At 42.7% G+C, this 19,094-nt stretch overlaps 1 protein-coding gene and 1 non-coding gene across 2 annotated transcripts; both read right to left on the reverse strand.

Moving 5' to 3' along the window:
* Positions 1-463: 463 nt before the first annotated feature.
* On the reverse strand, positions 464-12,217 carry LOC135516406 (splicing factor 1-like). Its single transcript, XM_064940687.1, is given in 13 exon segments — positions 464-1,911; positions 1,989-2,147; positions 3,241-3,297; positions 3,300-3,498; positions 3,722-3,905; positions 4,268-4,375; positions 4,479-4,594; positions 4,926-5,109; positions 6,022-6,111; positions 6,576-6,728; positions 9,115-9,190; positions 11,251-11,382; positions 11,807-12,217. Coding segments are annotated over 13 exon segments (2,046 nt in total). The 5' UTR covers positions 12,063-12,217; the 3' UTR covers positions 464-1,579.
* LOC135516622 (small nucleolar RNA SNORA17) lies at positions 3,975-4,106 on the reverse strand. Its single transcript, XR_010451968.1, has one exon. It is a non-coding gene; the product is annotated as a small nucleolar RNA SNORA17 (small nucleolar RNA).
* Positions 12,218-19,094: the final 6,877 nt, after the last annotated feature.

Genomic DNA, 19,094 nt, shown 5'->3' on the forward strand with positions numbered 1-19,094 from the left:
TTGAAGTGTTCTAGTATTATCTGCATATTTTCATTTTGGAATGCCTACTCTGAAGTGCGTGTGCAGTTACTCAATTTCAAACTTTGTTTGTTCATAAGATTCTAGTTTTGGGAACAGAAAACAGTATTGAGATCAAATGTTTCAATTAAAAATATTGTAGAATATCTGCCAAAATGCATCTCGCTCCATCTTCTCCCACTGCACGCCAATGGGCTTCCTCTCACTAGCATATTTGGTAGTGAGTGGAAACACCAAGCAGATGCTTTGCATTAACATCCAGTGAAATATCTGGATCTTTGTCCTATCTGTGCCTATACCACTGTGCTTTTATCTAAAGTGAGGCTGAGCCAGCAAGCCTTCGGTCTAGACTACAGGTCAAAACAATTGTCTGTGGAAGCTGTATTCAAGTGTCATTGAGGAAAGACAGTTTACAAGGCAGAGAAAAGCAAAACAGACTGCAAAATTAGTTAAAGATGAGTTTAATAAACAATCAAGCAACATTGCAACATTGCAAGGACTATTAAATTCAGGCTAGACCCAACACAAGGCTGACAAACCATTTCCAAAAATAGAGTAAAAATTACAATTGTATAATGTCATCTAACAGTTTATTCTTTTCCTCATGAACTCAAGTAACTAAAGGGAACTGAAATAGGGTTTTGCTGAAGCAATACAAGCATGGAGGGGAAAGGTTGTTAACAGAACAAGTAAGCATCCAATCAGACTTCCTTAGAATTTAAGTTGCTCAGAGCATCTCTTAAGCCAATCAGCTGTAGGATGCAAAATCCTATTCCCTGCTGCATCCACGTGGACCTAAATTAATTGTCTTGGGAAAAAGCTCACCAGAAACTGCTGAAATGCACAGGTTGTTTTCTTAAAAAAATAATAATAATAAACAGTACAACAAAGACCCGTTTTTCAGACAAAATAATCAAGAGGGAGATGCGACGTCCAAGAAATTTGAGCAATTACACTTCACATCGGGTTCAATTAGAAAAACAGCAGAAAAATATTCAGCTCAGTGGAACCAATAGCAAGTGAATAGAACATGACGATGAATGAAGGCCGAAACCATTGGACTACCATGCCTACAAAATTGGCTGGATAATCTGAACAGTAAAATGTCCTGTAGATGATGACAAAATGATGACTAAGCTTGAGCTCAACTTTAATAGATCACCCCATAACCAATGTATCCAAGGTAAATATCCATCAAACAGCTTATAAGCCTGTTATAACTCAGAAAAACACACTAGTTATACTTTTAGGTAGAACTAAGGAATGAGAATAGGACATTCATAGTCCAGTCGGCAAACCAAAGCATATACATGTCTGAGGTGGGTTATTTGGTATGCAAAGTGAGTCATAAACCAATCATGGAGGGAGTAAACCCTGGAAAAAAAATCCCCAAAAAATCAACAGAAAAAAAAGACAGAACGTAAGAGTGATCAAACACACCAACTTTAACAGAAACATTAAGTTAAGCAAATGTACAAATTTAACCACACTACCTCCCTCTTGTTTGAGGAGCTTCTCTGCATGCTAAGCAGGACTGTGTTTAAGAAGGTTCAGTGGGTGTTTAATTTTGGGGGGGTGGCGGTGGAGGCGCAGGGGGCATACCGAAGGGGGGCATTCCTGGCACCCCCATCCCCATCATGGTGACAAAGTTGGAGGGATCCATGGGCGGAGGGGGAGGTGGAGGGGCATACATCATGCCGGCCGAGCCGGGGGGTGGGGGAGGAGGGGGAGGTGGGGCGCCGGGGGGGAGAGGGGGCTGGACTCCGGGCGGAGGGGGGACCATGGAGGGGTTGCCCATGGGGGGGGGGGGCTGGGCAGCCGAGGCAGCGGACTGTTGGGGCTGCTGCCAGGGGGGCAGGTTGCCAGTGCCAGGACTGGACGTTGTTGTCGTATCTGGGGAGGAAATAACTTTAGTTAGTGGGAGACACTAGAAATAACACGCTGCACTGATTCAATGCTAGTGTTCTTACTCTGTTGCCATGGCAGTGGTGCACTAGTGGCCATGCTGCTGGTGGGAGGGGGCGGAGGGGCCTGCTGTTGCCATGGAGGCAGGGGACCCGAGGGTGGAGGGGGAGGCTGGTTGTTTGGGGGTGGAGGTGGTGGTGGCATCATGGGTGGAGGCAACAGACCTGAACACAAATAAGAGAAAATATAAACACTTTACACTCGTGGGAATGGGCCTAAATGGAAATGTTCCTCACAGAAGAGATAAACAGAATATACACAGTAGCAATCTAAAAAGGGAACAGTTTTAATTATTAGACCAAAGACGGACAACACCTCATCCGACACAAGACTGAATCCAAACACACTTGATTTTTGTGTGCATTTTCCATTTACTGTACTTTCCCCCACATTTGTTGATAAAGAAATCTGAAAATACTCTGGATACATTCAGTAACGTAAGAAAATGCCTGGAAAAATGTGGGGAAGCTGCTACATGACAAAGGAATTACTAGGGTTTGAGTAAAAGGTCTAATTGGGGGCCTTCTGAGTGGTGCAGCGATCTAAGGCACTGCATCGCAGTGAGAGGCATTATTACAGACCCGGGTTAATTCCCGGGCTGTGCCACAACCGGCCGTGGCCAGCAGTTTCATAGGAAGCCGCACAATTGGCCCAGCGTCATCCAGGTTAGGAGAGGGTTTGGCCAGAGGGCTTTACTTGGCTCATCGCTCTCGAGCGTGAAGGGTGCCTGCAGGCTGACCTTGGTCGTCAGTTGAACAATGTTTGTAAAATCCAACCTCTCCAAAGTGTACACAGTTCCTGTCATTTCAATGCACTTATGACTCAAGTCTTCAATACGTTTAAAAAGTAATAAAAACAATTGCAATAATAATAATAATAGTCAAGGTGCTGGTTTGAGCTCTGCTAGCTGTGCCGTTGAGGAACAACATGAAGCACATTTGGGGTTCTTTTGATTAGAACACTGCCCTGCATCGCCGCAGTCACACAATTACGGTTGTTTTCGCGATCCAAAAAAAGTCCATTATAAATCTGGGTCTGGTGAACATCATGTGAAGGCCTGTTCTATTGCCAACTCAACCCAGGTACGAGTGTAAGGGACTACAGGATACAATTGCGGTGTTATAACTGATTCGACTGCAAAGACCAAACAGACTGCTTCATGTGTACATGACACCACAAAAACAGTTTACAAAAAGGGAAAACAAAACAGAGACCGGCAAAAACAACAAAGATGTGTCTTATCAGTGTCTCTCTTACCCATATGGTGTCCGTGTCCCTGGCCCATGGGGGGCGGTGGGGGCTGCATCCACGGGGTGGCATACCGTTGTTGGGGGGCATGGGGTGTCCTCCCATGTTGGACATGGGGGGAGGGAAGTTGTGGTGGCCTCCGTGACCTCCATGACCCCCGTGGTTGCCATGACCACCGTGTTGGTTGCCATGACCACCGTGGCCTCCGTGCATGCTGTGGAAGTTCCTGTTCTCAGACTGGCCAGAGTTCATCCAGGGAGGACGGCTCTGCAGCACAAACATACAGTCAGACAAGAGGCACTTTTCGGGATTCCATGACTTGCACGGTTTATCATGTAGTCTAAGCTCGTCCGTTGATGAAACTGAACTCCACGAAGGAACCAATGAAGTCTCCATGAATCTCTGGCATGGAACAGAAGGCCTATTTTGATGTGTAGATTTTTGAAAACAATTGAAGCTCAGGTCGTGTTAGTCACTACATTCAACTCACCGGCGGTGGCTGGTTGTTGCTGCCTCTGTTGTGGCCGCTGTTCTGATTGTTGGAGTGTCCCCCACCAGAAGAGGGTACAGGGGCCTCGCCCAGCTCCGCCATGAGGGACAGGTATTCCTTGTCCATACGGGCCTTGTCCTGGGCAGACTGGGGGGGCTCACCGGCCCTGGGTGCAGCAAAGGAGCTGGAGAGAGAGGTCCTTTTAATGCATGGTACGTTTCTAGAAATTTTTATAGAAATTTTCTTTGGTGTTTATGTCGGAGCTATGATCACTCCAAGTACCCACTGTTCCAGATCCCCGGCATGGACCTAGCCCGGTCATTCTACGCCCCTCACAACACAGGCTCAACACTTCCAGTCGGACTGTAACGCCTCAAGGGGCAAGTTCCTGCATAATCTCTAGTACTAGATTGGGCTAGCCAAAAAACTATTTTGGGTACCTTATAAGAATAATCTAATTTCAAAGTAATTCCATGTGTGCAAGCAAAAATACTTATTTCTGAGCAGGAATAATTGATGTAACAGAGTACGTAGCTGGTAAGTTACCTGGTGAACTTGCAGTCTGAGGAGATGTGGCCTGCACCGCCACACTTGGTACAAAGGGTGGTGTTGGTGACGCTGCGGGGTTCAGTGCTCTGCCACGGACGTAGGATTCTGTGGGGGAAACAGATGGGTGAAGCAATGAGCACAGTTATCCAGGCACCTGGGATTATCCAACATCCACAGAATGGCTGATATCAGAACTTGGCAGGCTCACCTGTTGTCGTCCTCTCTCAGGGTTCCGTTGAGTCTGGCCAGCTCTCTCAGCTGCATCTTCCTCAAGTCGTTCTGGTCCTCAGGGGTCTCGATCCCCTGCTTCAGGATGGTGCGGATCTACGGGACACACCATAGTGGACAACCCTTAAACATGTATGCAAATTAACATAGAAATGCATAGCACTAGCTCGTTATAGTATTATACGAGTGGACAGTGACAAGAGGTAAGCCAGTAGACCAGCGTTTCCCCAAACGCTGGACCGTGGGACCCCAAGGGGTGCAAGTTTTGTTTTTTGTTTTAACTCTACACAAATGATTCAAATATTGATGATTTGGTGATTCTTTGAAACTGCTGTGTAGTGCTGGGGCAAAACCCAAAACGTGCACTCCTTAGGGTCCCGAGGACCGAGTTCGGGAAAGCCTGCAGTAGACGTTATGATGGGCTAACCTGTTCCACAGCCTTCTTGACGTTCTCCATGGTGTTGGCGGTGACCAGAGCGTGCAGCGGCTCGTCCTCCCCTGGCAGCATTTGGCCATCCTTACGGCCCACCTTGCCCTCCTTTACCGAGCCCTTACCACGGATCATGATCTTGGCACAGCACTCCTTCTCTATGTTCTTCAGGGTGTTGCCACTGCAAGGACACAAGTAATATCCTCAGCATGTGTGTGTGAGATGTAAGGAATCAGCACCACCTACTGAGCTACCACCCAAGACTGTTTCCTCTGCTTCCGCACGGCAGGCGGTACCGGTGCATCAAGTTTGAGACCAACAGGCTCCTGAACAGCTTCTATCTCCATGCCAAAAGGCTAACTAAATGGCTCCACAGACTAGCTGGGTTGACCTTTGTATTTTAGCACCATCTCTATGCACACACAGGGCCCTACACGCTATGCACTGATACTCCAACACACAAAAACACTCACTCCATTTGCACACACAATCATATACACTGCTGCTACTCTTTTTATCATATATCCTGATGCCTAGTCACCTTACCCCTAGACATATCTACCTCTATCGATTCAGTATCCCCCTGCACATTGTAAATATGGTACGGACCCTGTGTACAGTAGGCTTACTTTGTATATATATCGTGTGTTTATTTTCTAGCTTGTTATTTGTAGTATTACATTGTTATTGATTACTGCATTGTTGGGGTCTAAGGCATTTCACTGTACTTGCCAATAGACCCACAACACAGGAATATTATATAGAACCATTTTTTATGGGTTTGGGGGGGGGGACTGATACAGTTACATAATTGGGATATTAATTTGAGGATATATCGTATCGTTTTCATAATACCGCAATATTATTGTTGTGCTAGTTGGCTGTACCTTCATAACTTGCTCCCCATATCCTTTTTAAGATACAGAGCGAATTTGGTGTTAGCACTTCTATTTCTATGACTGATCAAAACTTGTTTTCTCATGGCTCTCTTGACATATGTTGAACAATATGTTTGGAACATCAAATTGCAAGAATATCATATTGTGAGGTCCCTAGCAAACTCCCACCCCTATGGTAAAGGCCTGTAACTCACCGTGGTCCAATCAGCAGGCCAACAAAGTTGATCTCTGGGTACTCGTCCTGTGGAATCATCACCTTGTCGTTGACTCTGGTAGCTGGGGGCCTGTGGGGGATATTCATGTTTAGTATAGTGAAGGGTACAACCCAGTCTCTACACATTCAAGCCAAAGGGAAGAGTTTCTCATTTCATATGCATATACTGTATCCTAGTCAAAGCCACTCCAATATCGCTCATCCTAATACTTAAATATTTGGGTGTATTGTTAGATACTACCACATTGTTGGAGCTAGGAAGGCAAGCACTTCGAGACACCCACAATAACATCTGCTAAATAACATTTGAAGCATGGCTGTTCTCAGAACTCATTAAAAAACCAGCAGAGACATAGCAATAGTTCTGAAACTCAGACCAACCATGAAGTGCCATTTAAACAGCGAATAAACAAGAAAGAACATTCTGGGGGTGTGGGAAGAAACTAGACTATAAACAGCTGTTGCTGTAGTAACAGCTAATGGGGATCCAAATAAACAAGACTATATTAGCAGATAGGGGAATAGGGCACACACTTGTAGTCAGCGGGGGGCTTGAACTCAGGGTTGAGTGCCACCATATCGGTGATGAGGGAATGACGCTCCTCCTCGATCTTCTTGCGTGTGCGGTACTCCCTGGTGTTCAGCCTCTTGCCCTCGCTGTTATAGATGGGCTCTGGAGACGGGGATCTGGGGGAGGGGTAGAGAGTACAGACAGGCAACCATTAATATCTCCAACTGGAGGGAGAACTAAGACCATTGACAATCATACTCAAGTTTCCCTATGTCTAAGCCTTGAATAACATTGTTACCAAAAAAGCTCTTTTTAAGGTAGACTTGATAATGTCATGTCCCCGTGCCACTTCTCAGTGAAGGGGAGGCAAGAGAAACAATGGTTATGGTAAGCAGTTGGTCACACTGGGAAAAAACAAAGTCATCTCTCATAGGAATGGCTATGTGATAGCTATTTGGCTTTACTTCCTGCATTCACAAAGGGACATTTGTTGCTACAATGCTGTAGCGTTTGACTGGCCAAATGGTTTCTGGGATTTTATTTACATCTGAAAAATGGGGACATATCACCTTGCGATAAGTAATAAAGACTATTCTGAAAGGCCAACCACCACTTCAACAACTAAATCTATGTAGACAAGACGGAAATAATTAATCCTGCATACAGGATGTAATGTGAAAGGGGTGGGCAATAAAAAATAAAAACGTTTAAAAAAAAGCATTGCATTCCTAAAGGAACCGCTGGCTTTGGGAGTAAGACTGCCATAATGGATGCCGAGGTGGAGAGGGTGTTAAAGCCAGGTCCATACCTTCCCCTTGGATGGAACACCTGAAAACCTGTTTCGCTGCGTTAAAGAGGCTCTGTGCTTGAAAAAGGTTAAGGTGACAAGGGGTAATTTGGGGTTAGAGAAAATGAATTATGATTAGACGTTAACCCTTTTCATTGTGCACTCTCCCACAAATGAGGTCTGGTCGATGAACAATTCAGGAGGAAATGTATAGGAAAGGTTTCTTTTTATACATCTTGAAATTTCCACTGCGGACAACCTGAAACACTCCCGTTATTTGTTGGGAGTGGAGGAGTGACGTTATTAGCGTCCTGGGATGAGCTTTTTGCTGTCGCTGTGGAAACGTCTGATTAAGATAATGAAACTATGTCAAGTACAGACAACAGGGACTGTGGCCAACAAAGAGATATCAATCTCACACTCATAAAAACAACATGACATTTCCTGCTGGAATAATAGATGCTTATGCAAACTAAAGTGTCAGAGCCGGTCTGTGTCATTCCGGAATAGTCAGGATCGGAGGAGTTCTCCTCCAGAGCCCTAGAGTTCCACCTGGAATACTGTGGAACCCCCCCCCCCATGGGTGGAAGATCCAGAAGCCTCATTATGGAAAACCCATTAATGACCATGGAAAAACACCCAACGGTTAAAAGTTAATTTGTCAGGATTCAGGTGGAGTCTGACAATGGTTGGACCACTTGAATTGACGAGACAAGACCAGAGAAACACATCAGGATGTTTTTTTGTCATGTCAAGCACTGGCAGAAGCAGGTTATCCTAAAGAAACCCATTACTGAAAACTATACTTGACCTCGTTGTTCAAATTGCAAACAGTATATCATTATGTAACTATTTAAGATGCTAGACTCCCCATACCTTACAGCTACCTGACTAGTCAAGGAGACTGAAATATGCATTCTGGCAATCACTAAAATATACAAATATTATCAACCATAAGCTGCTAAATGAACAATAAGATTAACTTAGATTCATAAGTATTGACCCAAACCTGCAGTGTTGAAGAAAAATGTCTCCATCAATAATCAAAATGGCACACACAGTCAAGTCAACATCTGAGTTGACAGAATGTATAAATCAGGATGCATGCACAAAACAAATAAGACACTGCACATCATTAACATAGATGTTACAGCTAATGCAGTGGGATATATATTATATAGATATTCAGAATGAGGGTAATTGTTTTTTGACTTGTGATTAGTAATAATACCATCTGTCAGGAGACAATGATGCCATTTAAGAAAATCATTGAGGAATATAAGAACAATATAAACTTATGACGCTAATTTAGATAGGTGTAAACATAAGCTGGAAATACTTGAAGGACACCAAGTTAACCGGAAAGGTGCCCATGGTAACTTCACACCTTATCTTAACTAAAGAGCCCAAAGGTTTCTATCATTCGTCACTTTTTCAAAATTACAATTTAAAATGGTTGGATGTCACACTGAAATGTAATACAGTATTCAGAGTCAAATCTTTAGTCTTCTGACGCCCTGGAAGTTATAACTATAAGAGCCTAGAAGTAGGACATCCCTGTGTACTTACTACTGAAGAAAATATAAACTGAGAAAATTACGCTACTATGTCACAATATGCCTCTACCACTAGTGAATGGATACTAAATCTACTACACTTCAAGACCTAAAGCATCTTCTGAAAATTATGTATAATTTCCCAAAGACCAACATTTGGCGTCAAAAGAACAAGGTAGAGAAAATGTTACTGTTCGTGGGTTTAAAACTTTTCCCGACCTGTCCTCAGGGTTAACAGGGATTCCCAGGTCTCCTGTACGCAGTTTACGAGTCAGGTCTTCAATCTGCAGTTGGACTGGAAGAATTCAGGTTAGGAAAGAAAAACAAGAAGGATGGAGAGAAATGCAGTTACCACCATAACATTAATCTGGAAACGGTGCTTTCTAAATTAGAGCACCGTCTCATTTGTTTAGAGGCAAAAAAAACATGATTACAATGAATGATTAAACATTTACATTAAAACACAAGGGGAATAAAGTATACTCCTGAATTCCAGCAAATATTCTACAACAGTAAAACCCTTCCTCATTTCCAGGGGAAATGGATGTACCGAAATGGCCATGCAAAACTCTATAGAGCCAATTCATTGAACGGAAAGTGAACTGTCATCTGGAAATAACAAGCCCCAGGATGTGTTTTACATATGCATGGATGTTATGTACATATGCAAAATTTGGCATCCCATTAATGAAGGAAGGGTTTATATGTACAGCAACATTTCAGAGGGTCATTAGAGCAGGGTTCCATGCCTACCGGCATAAAATAACCACATTCCAAACCCTATTATAGGCATGTAGATTCATTTCAATTTGTAATATTATTATCATAATAATAATAATAATAATAATAATGTGACCTTTGTTATACGATCATAGTTAATTGTGGCTTTAGTAGAATAGGGAAACTCAATCCACAAGTCGTCCTAACACAATATAACATTAATAAAGTTCAATGAGCCAATAGAGAGTCACTGTCTGCACACCAGTGGCTCTACAGCCAAGGTGCTATTGGTTATGTAAAATAGGAAGGAACAAAAATAAATCACTCATCACATGCACATTTCTGTATAGGAGTTACGACCAAATGTAAACCAGTCCTCCCCAACCTCCAAAAACTCCCACCCCTTCCTGACAAGATTCAAATGAGATGAACATAGCAACTGTGAATTGATATTTCACTGCTATTTCATCTTACACACTTCCAACAAATCCTTTTGAACTTCTTGTGTGGTTATTGTGGTGAATGAACAAAGGAAAAATAAAAAGTAAGAACAGAAGGCAGGCACAAATGAATGTTTACATACCAAGGAAGACCAACCATTAACAATGACTCAACATCAATAACCCATTCTGTTACTGACATGTAGACAGACTCAACTGAAATCTGACTTCCACTTTATCCAAACCCCTCCAAATGACACACATACAATACAGGTTGGAGAGGTTGGATCAGGGGGCACCAATGGAGAAGTTGTTGTGAGGGGTTAAGTGCCTTGTGCAAGGGCACAACGGCAGGCAAAGGCATCTAGGATTAAATACCAGCTGCACCAAGGCCGGTTTGGTGGTGTTACACTACTGTTGGAAGGTATTTAGAGTCAAGATGACCGTTTCTTAAACTAACTGGGTCTTAAAACATCCAAATTAGTGCCTATTCTAAAGGATGCACAGGAAATTAGTATTTTGCTTTTTGCCCTTTAAGTAGCATTGCTCATACACTAAACTCACATGTATGATATTAAGAAAAATTTTAGCATGTCACAAGGACAACATTGGTCAATCCCTTCATCCCAAGAGACAGTGACACCTCTCTTTTTTGCTAATGGATGTCCAGTGGTATGCAAACCCTGATGCCACAAAAAAAAAGTGCTATAGGAGAACCACATTACTGTAACTCCTTAGGATAAAGGCCTTCTTTTACACCCCACATCCACAAGTTAGTATACTCACGTTGGTTAAAAATACTGAATTTCGTTAGGTAGAGCGATACGATTCCACACTATAGCTTGAGTTGCAAAGTTGTCTATGCATTGGCAAATACTGTACTTGAATCACCTTCAATGCAAATCAACCCTTTCGTGGTTATGCACTAGTCAGGACATTGCTCTCCCAAAGTGGGGTGAGTGACTCAACACGGACTGTTTCAATATGCTCTAACTGATGAAATTCAGCAAACATGTCATGAACTATACATAACATTTCAATACTCAGAAAGTGAGGGGGGGAAAACACTAGGCAACTGGATCTCACAGGGACAGGTAAAGAACAAGGAAGTTAATACTGTAAATCTAAACACTAGCTTGTAAATTCATGTCCACTACTATATAACAGAACTGTACTGTGCAAGTTAGCAAGTTACCTATATAGGCCTTCTCCTGATCCCGAGTCAGTCCAGGCGGGATGACAGTGGGCATACCAGGAATGACGGTCTTCTGGTCGGGTGTTTCACTATTCCAGCGGCTCCTTTTCCTGGCTTTTTTCTGACCGAAGTCTGACAGGTGAGAAAGAGGGTATTCTCAACGTGGGGTCTTATACATGTTGACTGATAATGTACAATTTACGATTTCCTAAACAGACACCTAAGTAACGTTAGTTAAAAAGACGATGTCCTAATAACTACCGTGCATGGTTAAATGACCAGTTAACGTTGAACCAGTTATAACAAATATTGTGTTTAACGTTAATTACGTCGTTGGCTAGAATACTGTTCACTTCACTTGGCACATATTACTAATGTACTAAGTGTATTTCGCATTGCAATTAGTTAAATACATTTCAGCATATGAAACATCGATAATGTTGGCTAGCTAATATGGGGTGTTAGCAAGCTACTTTAGCTGCTCAACCCACAACACAGTCCAACACTGTGAAGGACTTTCTCCACGCTGTTTAGCTCGCTAGCTAGCCTAGCTTACCTGACTGGGGCTGCATTCCGGCACCTTGGGGTGGTTGTGGTGGGGTGGGAAAAGCAGCCACCGCAGTAAACACCGGGTGAGCTTGCGGGAAAGACACGTTGGGAATTGGTGGCTGAAAATTTGGTATCGAAGGAAAGGCCACAGGAGGCCCGGGTGGAGGCATTAACCCCGCACCAGGCCCAGCATCAAAACCTCGTTTAGCGCCGATACTCGGGTGCAGCTTCCCTAGAGGGGTTGCATTCGCTCCCGTAGCCATTTCCAAAGGTGCTCTGTTGTATCAAATTAAAGTAGGTTACCAACGCTTGTAAATAGATAAACAAATATTACATTGAACGACATCCACAACCTTCTCCACTCGAGCTGGGGAACATAAAATGGCGCACAGCGAAATATCGCAAAGGAGGATACCGAGAACCTGTACAGCGAAACTCTACTATTGGTATAGACCAGCGCCAGCCTAAACGTTCCCACGTTTCATTGGTTTAAACGAATAGTGTCAGTCTGCCATTCCTTAACTTCCTCGAAAAACGATTGGACGTTCACCATGACAATCAGTGGGCCACACTCTTTGATTGGGTCTTGAATGTTGATGTCTGCCGACCGTTACAACTTTTTGCTTCTTGATCCACCATAACTGCTGAGCTGAAAAAATAAACAATGACCAAAGAATGTAATTTATTTTTATTTTGTATATGCAGTTCTAAACATTTTGCAATGGCAGTGACTGAAAATGTTTTATAGCATAATTTCACACAATTCTAAGCTATGAAATAACACATATGGAATCATGTGGAAACCAAAAAAGTGTTAAATCAAATATTTTATATTTGAGATTCTTCAAAGTAGCCACCCTTTGCCTTGATGACAGCTTTGCAGACTCTTGGCATTCTCTCAACCAGCTTCATGAGGAATGCTGTTCCAACAGTCTTGAAGGAGTTCCCACATATGTTGAGAACTTGTTGGCTGCTTTTCCTTCACTCTGAGGTCCAACTCATCCCAAACCATCTCAATTGGGTTGAGATTGGGTGATTGTGGAAGCCAGGTCACCTGATGCCGCACTCCATCACACTCCTTCTTGGTCAAATAGCCCTTACACAGCCTGGAGGTATGTTTTGGGTCATTGTCCTGTTGAAAAACAAATTATAGTCCCACTATGGGCAAACAAAATGGGATGGCATATCGCTGCAGAATGCTGTGGTAGCCATGCTGATTCAGTATACCTTGAATTCTAAATAAATCACAGACACTGTCACGAGCAAAGAACCCTCACACCTCCTCCATGATTCACGGTGGGAATCATACATAAAGAGATCCTCTGTTCACCTACTCTGCGTCTCACAAAGACACAGCAACATTTGGACTCATCAGACCAAAGGACAGATTTCAACGGGTCAAATGTCCATTCCTCGTGTTTCTTGGCCCAAGCAAGTCTTTTCTTCTTATTGGTGTCCTTTAGCAGTGGTTTCTTTGCAGCAATTTCACCATGAAGGCCTGATTTACACAGTCTCCTCTGAACAGTTGATGTTGAGATGTGTCTGTTACTTGAACTCTGTGAAGCATTTATTTGGGCTGCAATATGAGGTGCAGTTAACTCTAATGAACATATTGTCTGCAGCAGAGGTAACTCTGGGTCTTACATTCCTGTGGCAGTCCTCATGAGAGCTAGTTTCATGTTAGTGCTTGATAGTTATTGCGACTGTACTTGAAGAAACATTAAAAGTTATTGAAATGTTCCTGATTGACTGACCTTCATGTCTTAAAGTAATGATGGACTGAAGTTTCTCTTTGCCTATTTGAGCTCAGTATATACAGTTGAAGTCAGAAGTTTACATACACTTAGGTTGAAGTCATTAAAACTAGTTTTTCAACCATTCCACAAATTTCTTGTCAATAAACTAGTTTTGGCAAGTCGGTTAGGACATCTACTTTGTCCATGACACAAGTAATCTTTCCAACAATTGATTACAGACAGATTACTTCACTTATAGGCTACGTGGAACGTTTGACCCAAGTTAAATACGGTCTTTCAAAGATAATTTATAAAACTCCAAATAACTTCACAGATCTTCATTGTAAAGGTTTAAACACTGTTTCCCATGCTTGTTCAATGAACCATAAACAATTAATGAACATGCACCTGTGGAACGGTCGTTAAGACTAACAGCTTACAGACGGTAGGTACCCTTCCTGCAGGCTCATCCTGACATGACCCTCCAGCATGGCAATGCCACCAGCCATACTGCTCGTTCTGTGCGTGACTTCCTGCAAGACAGGAATGTCAGTGTTCTGACATGGCCAGGGAAGGGCCCGGATCTCAATCCCATTGAGCACGCCTGGAACCTGTTGGATCAGAGGATTTCCCTCCAGAAATTTCCGGGAACTTGCAGGTGCCTTGGTGGAAGAATGTGGTAACATCTCACAGCAAGAATTGGCAAATCTGCTGCAGTACATGAGGAGATGCACTGCAGTTCATAATGCAGCTGGTAGCAACACCAGATACTTTTGATTTTTGACCCCCCTTTATTCAGGAACTTGTTCGGTTTATGTCTCAGTTGTTGAATCTTATGTTCATACAAATATTAACGCAGTCAACAGTGAGGACATTTATTTTTTTGCTGAGTTTGTGCCTTTTCAAATCATGTCCAATCAATTGAATTTACCACAGGTGGACTCCAATAAAGTTGTAGAAACATCTCAAGGATGATCAATGGAAACAGGAAGCACATGAGCTCAATTTTGAGTCTCATAGCAAAGGGTCTTAATACTTATGTCAATAAGGTATGTTAACATTTGCAAGAATTGCTTTGTCATAATGTGTAGATTGCTGAGGGAATTGTTTTATTTAATACATTTTAGAATGAGGCAGTAACATAACAAAATGTGGAAAAAGTCAAAGGGTCTGAATACTTTCCGAAGGCAATGTATAGGTCCATAATCTGTTCTACCTACTTTCTATTTAATTTGATTCATTTAAGTTTACACTGAACACGTTATTCCATCCTGAAAATGTAAAAAAAACTAAAAGGTAATCTCGCGACCCACTTGGACCCCTGCCGTGACCCACAAGTGGGTCCCAACCCATAGTTTGGGAACCACTGGCCTAACCTTTTTCCAAGGGTTCATGCACTTCACTTGTCACTTTGGATTGATACATTCAAATGAAAAAAAGGCTTTGGAAAAAAACTCAACATTTACAAAAAAATGTAGGGTTAAAATTATCACCACTGTACTGCAAATACTAAATCAATATATTGCAAAACCAAGTTCAAGTTGGTGTGTATTCTTTTCTTGATTTTATATGTATTATAATTATTTACACAGCCAGCATTTCAAATCATCAAACCCATGTGTAGGCTTAACCAAATGGTATGTAATAACACGATTTACCCATGAGGCACAAACACTGAAGGAACCTTTTCAGAAACCAATTTGTGGATTATAAACTGGGTGGTTCGAGCACTGAATGCCGATTGGATGATAGCCATGGTATATCAGACCGTATACCACGGCTATGACAAAACATTTATTTTACTGCTCTAATTATGTAGGTACCCAGTTTATAATAGCAATAAGACGTGTTGCTGTGCGTTTTGTTGCCAACCTTACTTTGCTACCTGACAACTTTCCGGTTTTTACTTTTTAATTACCGTTTATATTTTATATTTTTCCTTCAATCAACTTTTTCATTCCGGACGCTTTATCTGGACGTGGTTCGTCAGGACCTCCAACAGCCGAAGCTAAGTAGTAACATAAACATGGTGCCTTCGAATTGCAGTCGCTGTACTCATAATATACAGGAGAACGATCGCCTTATGGCGAGGATAGCTGTGCTACAAGCCCAGCTTCAGATGCAATCGTTAGGTAAGTGTAATTTCAGTGTAGGAAAGGATGAAACAGCGTCTGTGCCACCAGTAAGTAGATAGTAACATTAGTATAGATCCTCTGGCACGGTCCCCGCAGCCGGACAACTTTCTCATGGCTTCTGGAGGGAAATGCTGTAGGAATGCTCAACCGGTGTCGCTCATTCAGCCGACAGAAACTTTCAACCTGTTTTCCCCATTAAGCAGCGAGTTGGAGTCTGAGGCCAAGCCTTCTTGTCTCTACTCCTCCCGATACGGGGTCTGAGACACCGAAACTTCCCACCATTAGCTCTGACAAATTGAAAACCCTAGTCATTGGCGACTCCATTACCCGCAGTATGACTTAAAACGAACTATCCAGCGATCAAACTGTTTACCAGGGGACAGGGCTACCGACATTAAGGCTAATCTGAAGATGGTGCTGGCTAAAGCTAAAACTGGTGAGTGTAGAGATTATAGAGATATTGATATCCACGTCGGCACCAACGATGTTGGGATGAAACAGTCAGAGGTCACCAAGCGCAACATAGCTTCAGAGTATAAATTCGCTCGAAAGATGTGTCGGCATTGAGTAATTGTCTCTGCCCCCCTCCCAGTAAGGGGGAGTGATGAGCTCTACAGCAGAGTCTCACAACTCAATAATTGGTTGAAAACTGTTTTCTGCCACACCCAAAAGATAGAATTTGTAGATAATTGGCCCTCTTTCTGGGACTCACCCACAAACAGGACCAAGCCTGGTCTGCTGAGGAGTGACGGACTCCGTCCTAGCTGGAGAGGTGCTCTCATCTAACCTACCAACATAGACAGGGCTCTATCTCCTCTTGCTCCACAATGAAACAGGGTTCAGGCCAGGCAGCAGGCTGTTAGCTAGCCTGTCAGCTTAGTAGAGTCTGCCACTAGCAATCAGTGTAGTCAGCTCAGCTTTCCCCATGTCTTTCCCCGAGTCTGTGCCTCGACCTAGGTTGGGCAAAACTAAACATGGCGATGGTCGCCTTAGACATCTCACTAAGATAAAGACCTCCTCCATTCCTGCCATTATTGAAAGAGATCGTGATACCTCACATCTCAAAATAGGGCTACTTAATGTTAGATCCTTTACTTCAAAGGCAGTTATAGTCAATGAACAAATCACTGATCATAATCTTGAAGTGATTGGCCTGAATGAAACATGGCTTAAGCCTGATGAATTTACTGTGTTAAATGAGGCCCCACCTCCTGGTTACACTCGTGACCATATCCCCCGTGCATCCCGCAAAGGCGGAGGTGTTGCTAACATTTACGATAGCAAATTTCATTTTACAAAAAAAAGCACTTTTTATAGCTACTGTTCACAGGCCTCCTGGGCCGTATACAGCGTTCCTCATTGAGTTCCCTGAATCCCTATCGGACCTTGTAGTCATAGCAGATAATATTCAAATTTTTGGTGACTTTAATATTCACATGGAAAATTCCACAGACCCACTCCAAAAGGCTTTCGGAGCCATCATCGACTCAGTGGGTTTTGTCCAACATGTCTCTGGACCTACTCACTGTCACAGTCATACTCTGGACCTAGTTTTGTCCCATGGAATAAATGTTGTGGATCTTCATGTTTTTCCTCATAATCCTGGACTATTGGACCACCATTTTATTACGTTTGCAATTGCAACAAATAATCTGCTCAGACCCCAACCAAGAAGCATCAAAAGTCGTGCTATAAATTCACAGACAACACAAAGATTCCTTGATGCCCTTCCAGACTCCCTCTGCCAACCTAAGGACGTCAGAGGACAAAAATCAGTTAACCACCTAACTGAGGAACTCAATTTAACCATGCACAATGCCCTAGATGCAGTTGCACCCCTAAAAACTAAAAACATTTCTCATGAGAAACTAGCTCCCTGGTACACAGAAAATACCCGAGCTCTGAAGCAAGCTTCCAGAAAATTGGAACGGAAATGGCGCCACACCAAACTGGAAGTCTTCCGACGAGCTTGGAAAGACAGTACCGCGCAGTATCGGAGAGCCCTCACTGCTGTTCGATCATCCTATTTTTCCAACTTAATTGAGGAAAATAAGAACAATCCAAAATTTATTTTTGATACTGTCGCAAAGCTAACTAAAAAGCAGCATTCCCCAAGTGAGGATGGCTTCCAATTCTGCAGTTATAAATTCATGAACTTCTTTGAGGAAAAGATCATGATCATTAGAAAGCAAATCACGGACTCCACTTTAAATCTGCGTATTCCTTCAAAGCTCAGTTGTCCCGAGTCTGCACAACTCTGACAGGACCTTGGATCAAGAGAGACACTCAAGTGTTTTAGTACTATATCTCTTGACACAATGATGAAAATAATCATGGCCTCTAAACCTTCGAGCTGCATACTGGACCCTATTCCAACTAAACTACTGAAAGAGCTGCTTCCTGTGCTTGGCCCTCCTATGTTGAACATAATAAACGGCTCTCTATCCACCGGATGTTTACCAAACTCACTAAAAGTGGCAGTAATAAAGCCTCTCTTGAAAAAGCCAAACCTTAACCTAGAAAATATAAAAAACTATAAAAAACTATCGGCCTAAATCGAATCTTCCATTCCTGTCAACATTTTTAGAAAAAGCTGTTGCGCAGCAACTCACTGCCTTCCTGAAGACAAACAATATATACTAAATGCTTCAGTCTGGTTTTAGACCCCATCATAGCACTGAGAGTGCACTTGTGAAGGTGGTAAATTACCTTTTAATGGCGTCAGACCGAGGCTCTGCATCTGTCCTCGTGCTCCTAGACCTTAGTGCTGCTTTTGATACCAGCGATCACGTTCTTTTGGAGAGATTAGAAACCCAAATTGGTCTACACGGACAAGTTCCGGCCTGGCTTAGATCTTATCTGTCGGAAAAATATCAGTTTGTCTCTGTGAATGGTTTGTCCTCTGAGAAATCAACTGTAAATTTCAGTGTTTCTCAAGGTCCGTTTTAGGACCACTATTGTTTTCACTATATATTATACCTCTTGGGGATGTCATTCGAAAACATAATGTTAACTTTCACTGCTATGCGGATGACACACAGCTGTACATTTCAATGAAACATGGTGAAGCCCCAAAATTGCCCTCGCTTGAAGCCTGTGTTTCAGACATAAGGAAGTGGATGGCTACAAACTTTCTACTTTTAAACTCGGACAAAACAGGGATGCTTGTTCTAGGTCCCAAGACACAAAGAGATCTTCTGTTGAATCTGACAATTAATCTTAATGGTTGTACAGTCGTCTCAAATAAAACTGTGAAGGAACTCGGCGTTACTCTGGACCCTGATCTCTCTTTTGACGAACATATCAAGACTGTTTCAAGGACAGCTTTTTTACATCTACGTAACATTGCAAAAATCAGAAACTTTCTGCCCAAAAATGATGCAGAAAAAAAAATCCATGCTTTTGTTACTTCTAGGTTAGACTA

The sequence above is a fragment of the Oncorhynchus masou genome, chromosome 27, assembly GCF_036934945.1.
Source record: "Oncorhynchus masou masou isolate Uvic2021 chromosome 27, UVic_Omas_1.1, whole genome shotgun sequence".
NCBI classification, from domain to species: Eukaryota; Metazoa; Chordata; class Actinopteri; order Salmoniformes; family Salmonidae; genus Oncorhynchus; species Oncorhynchus masou.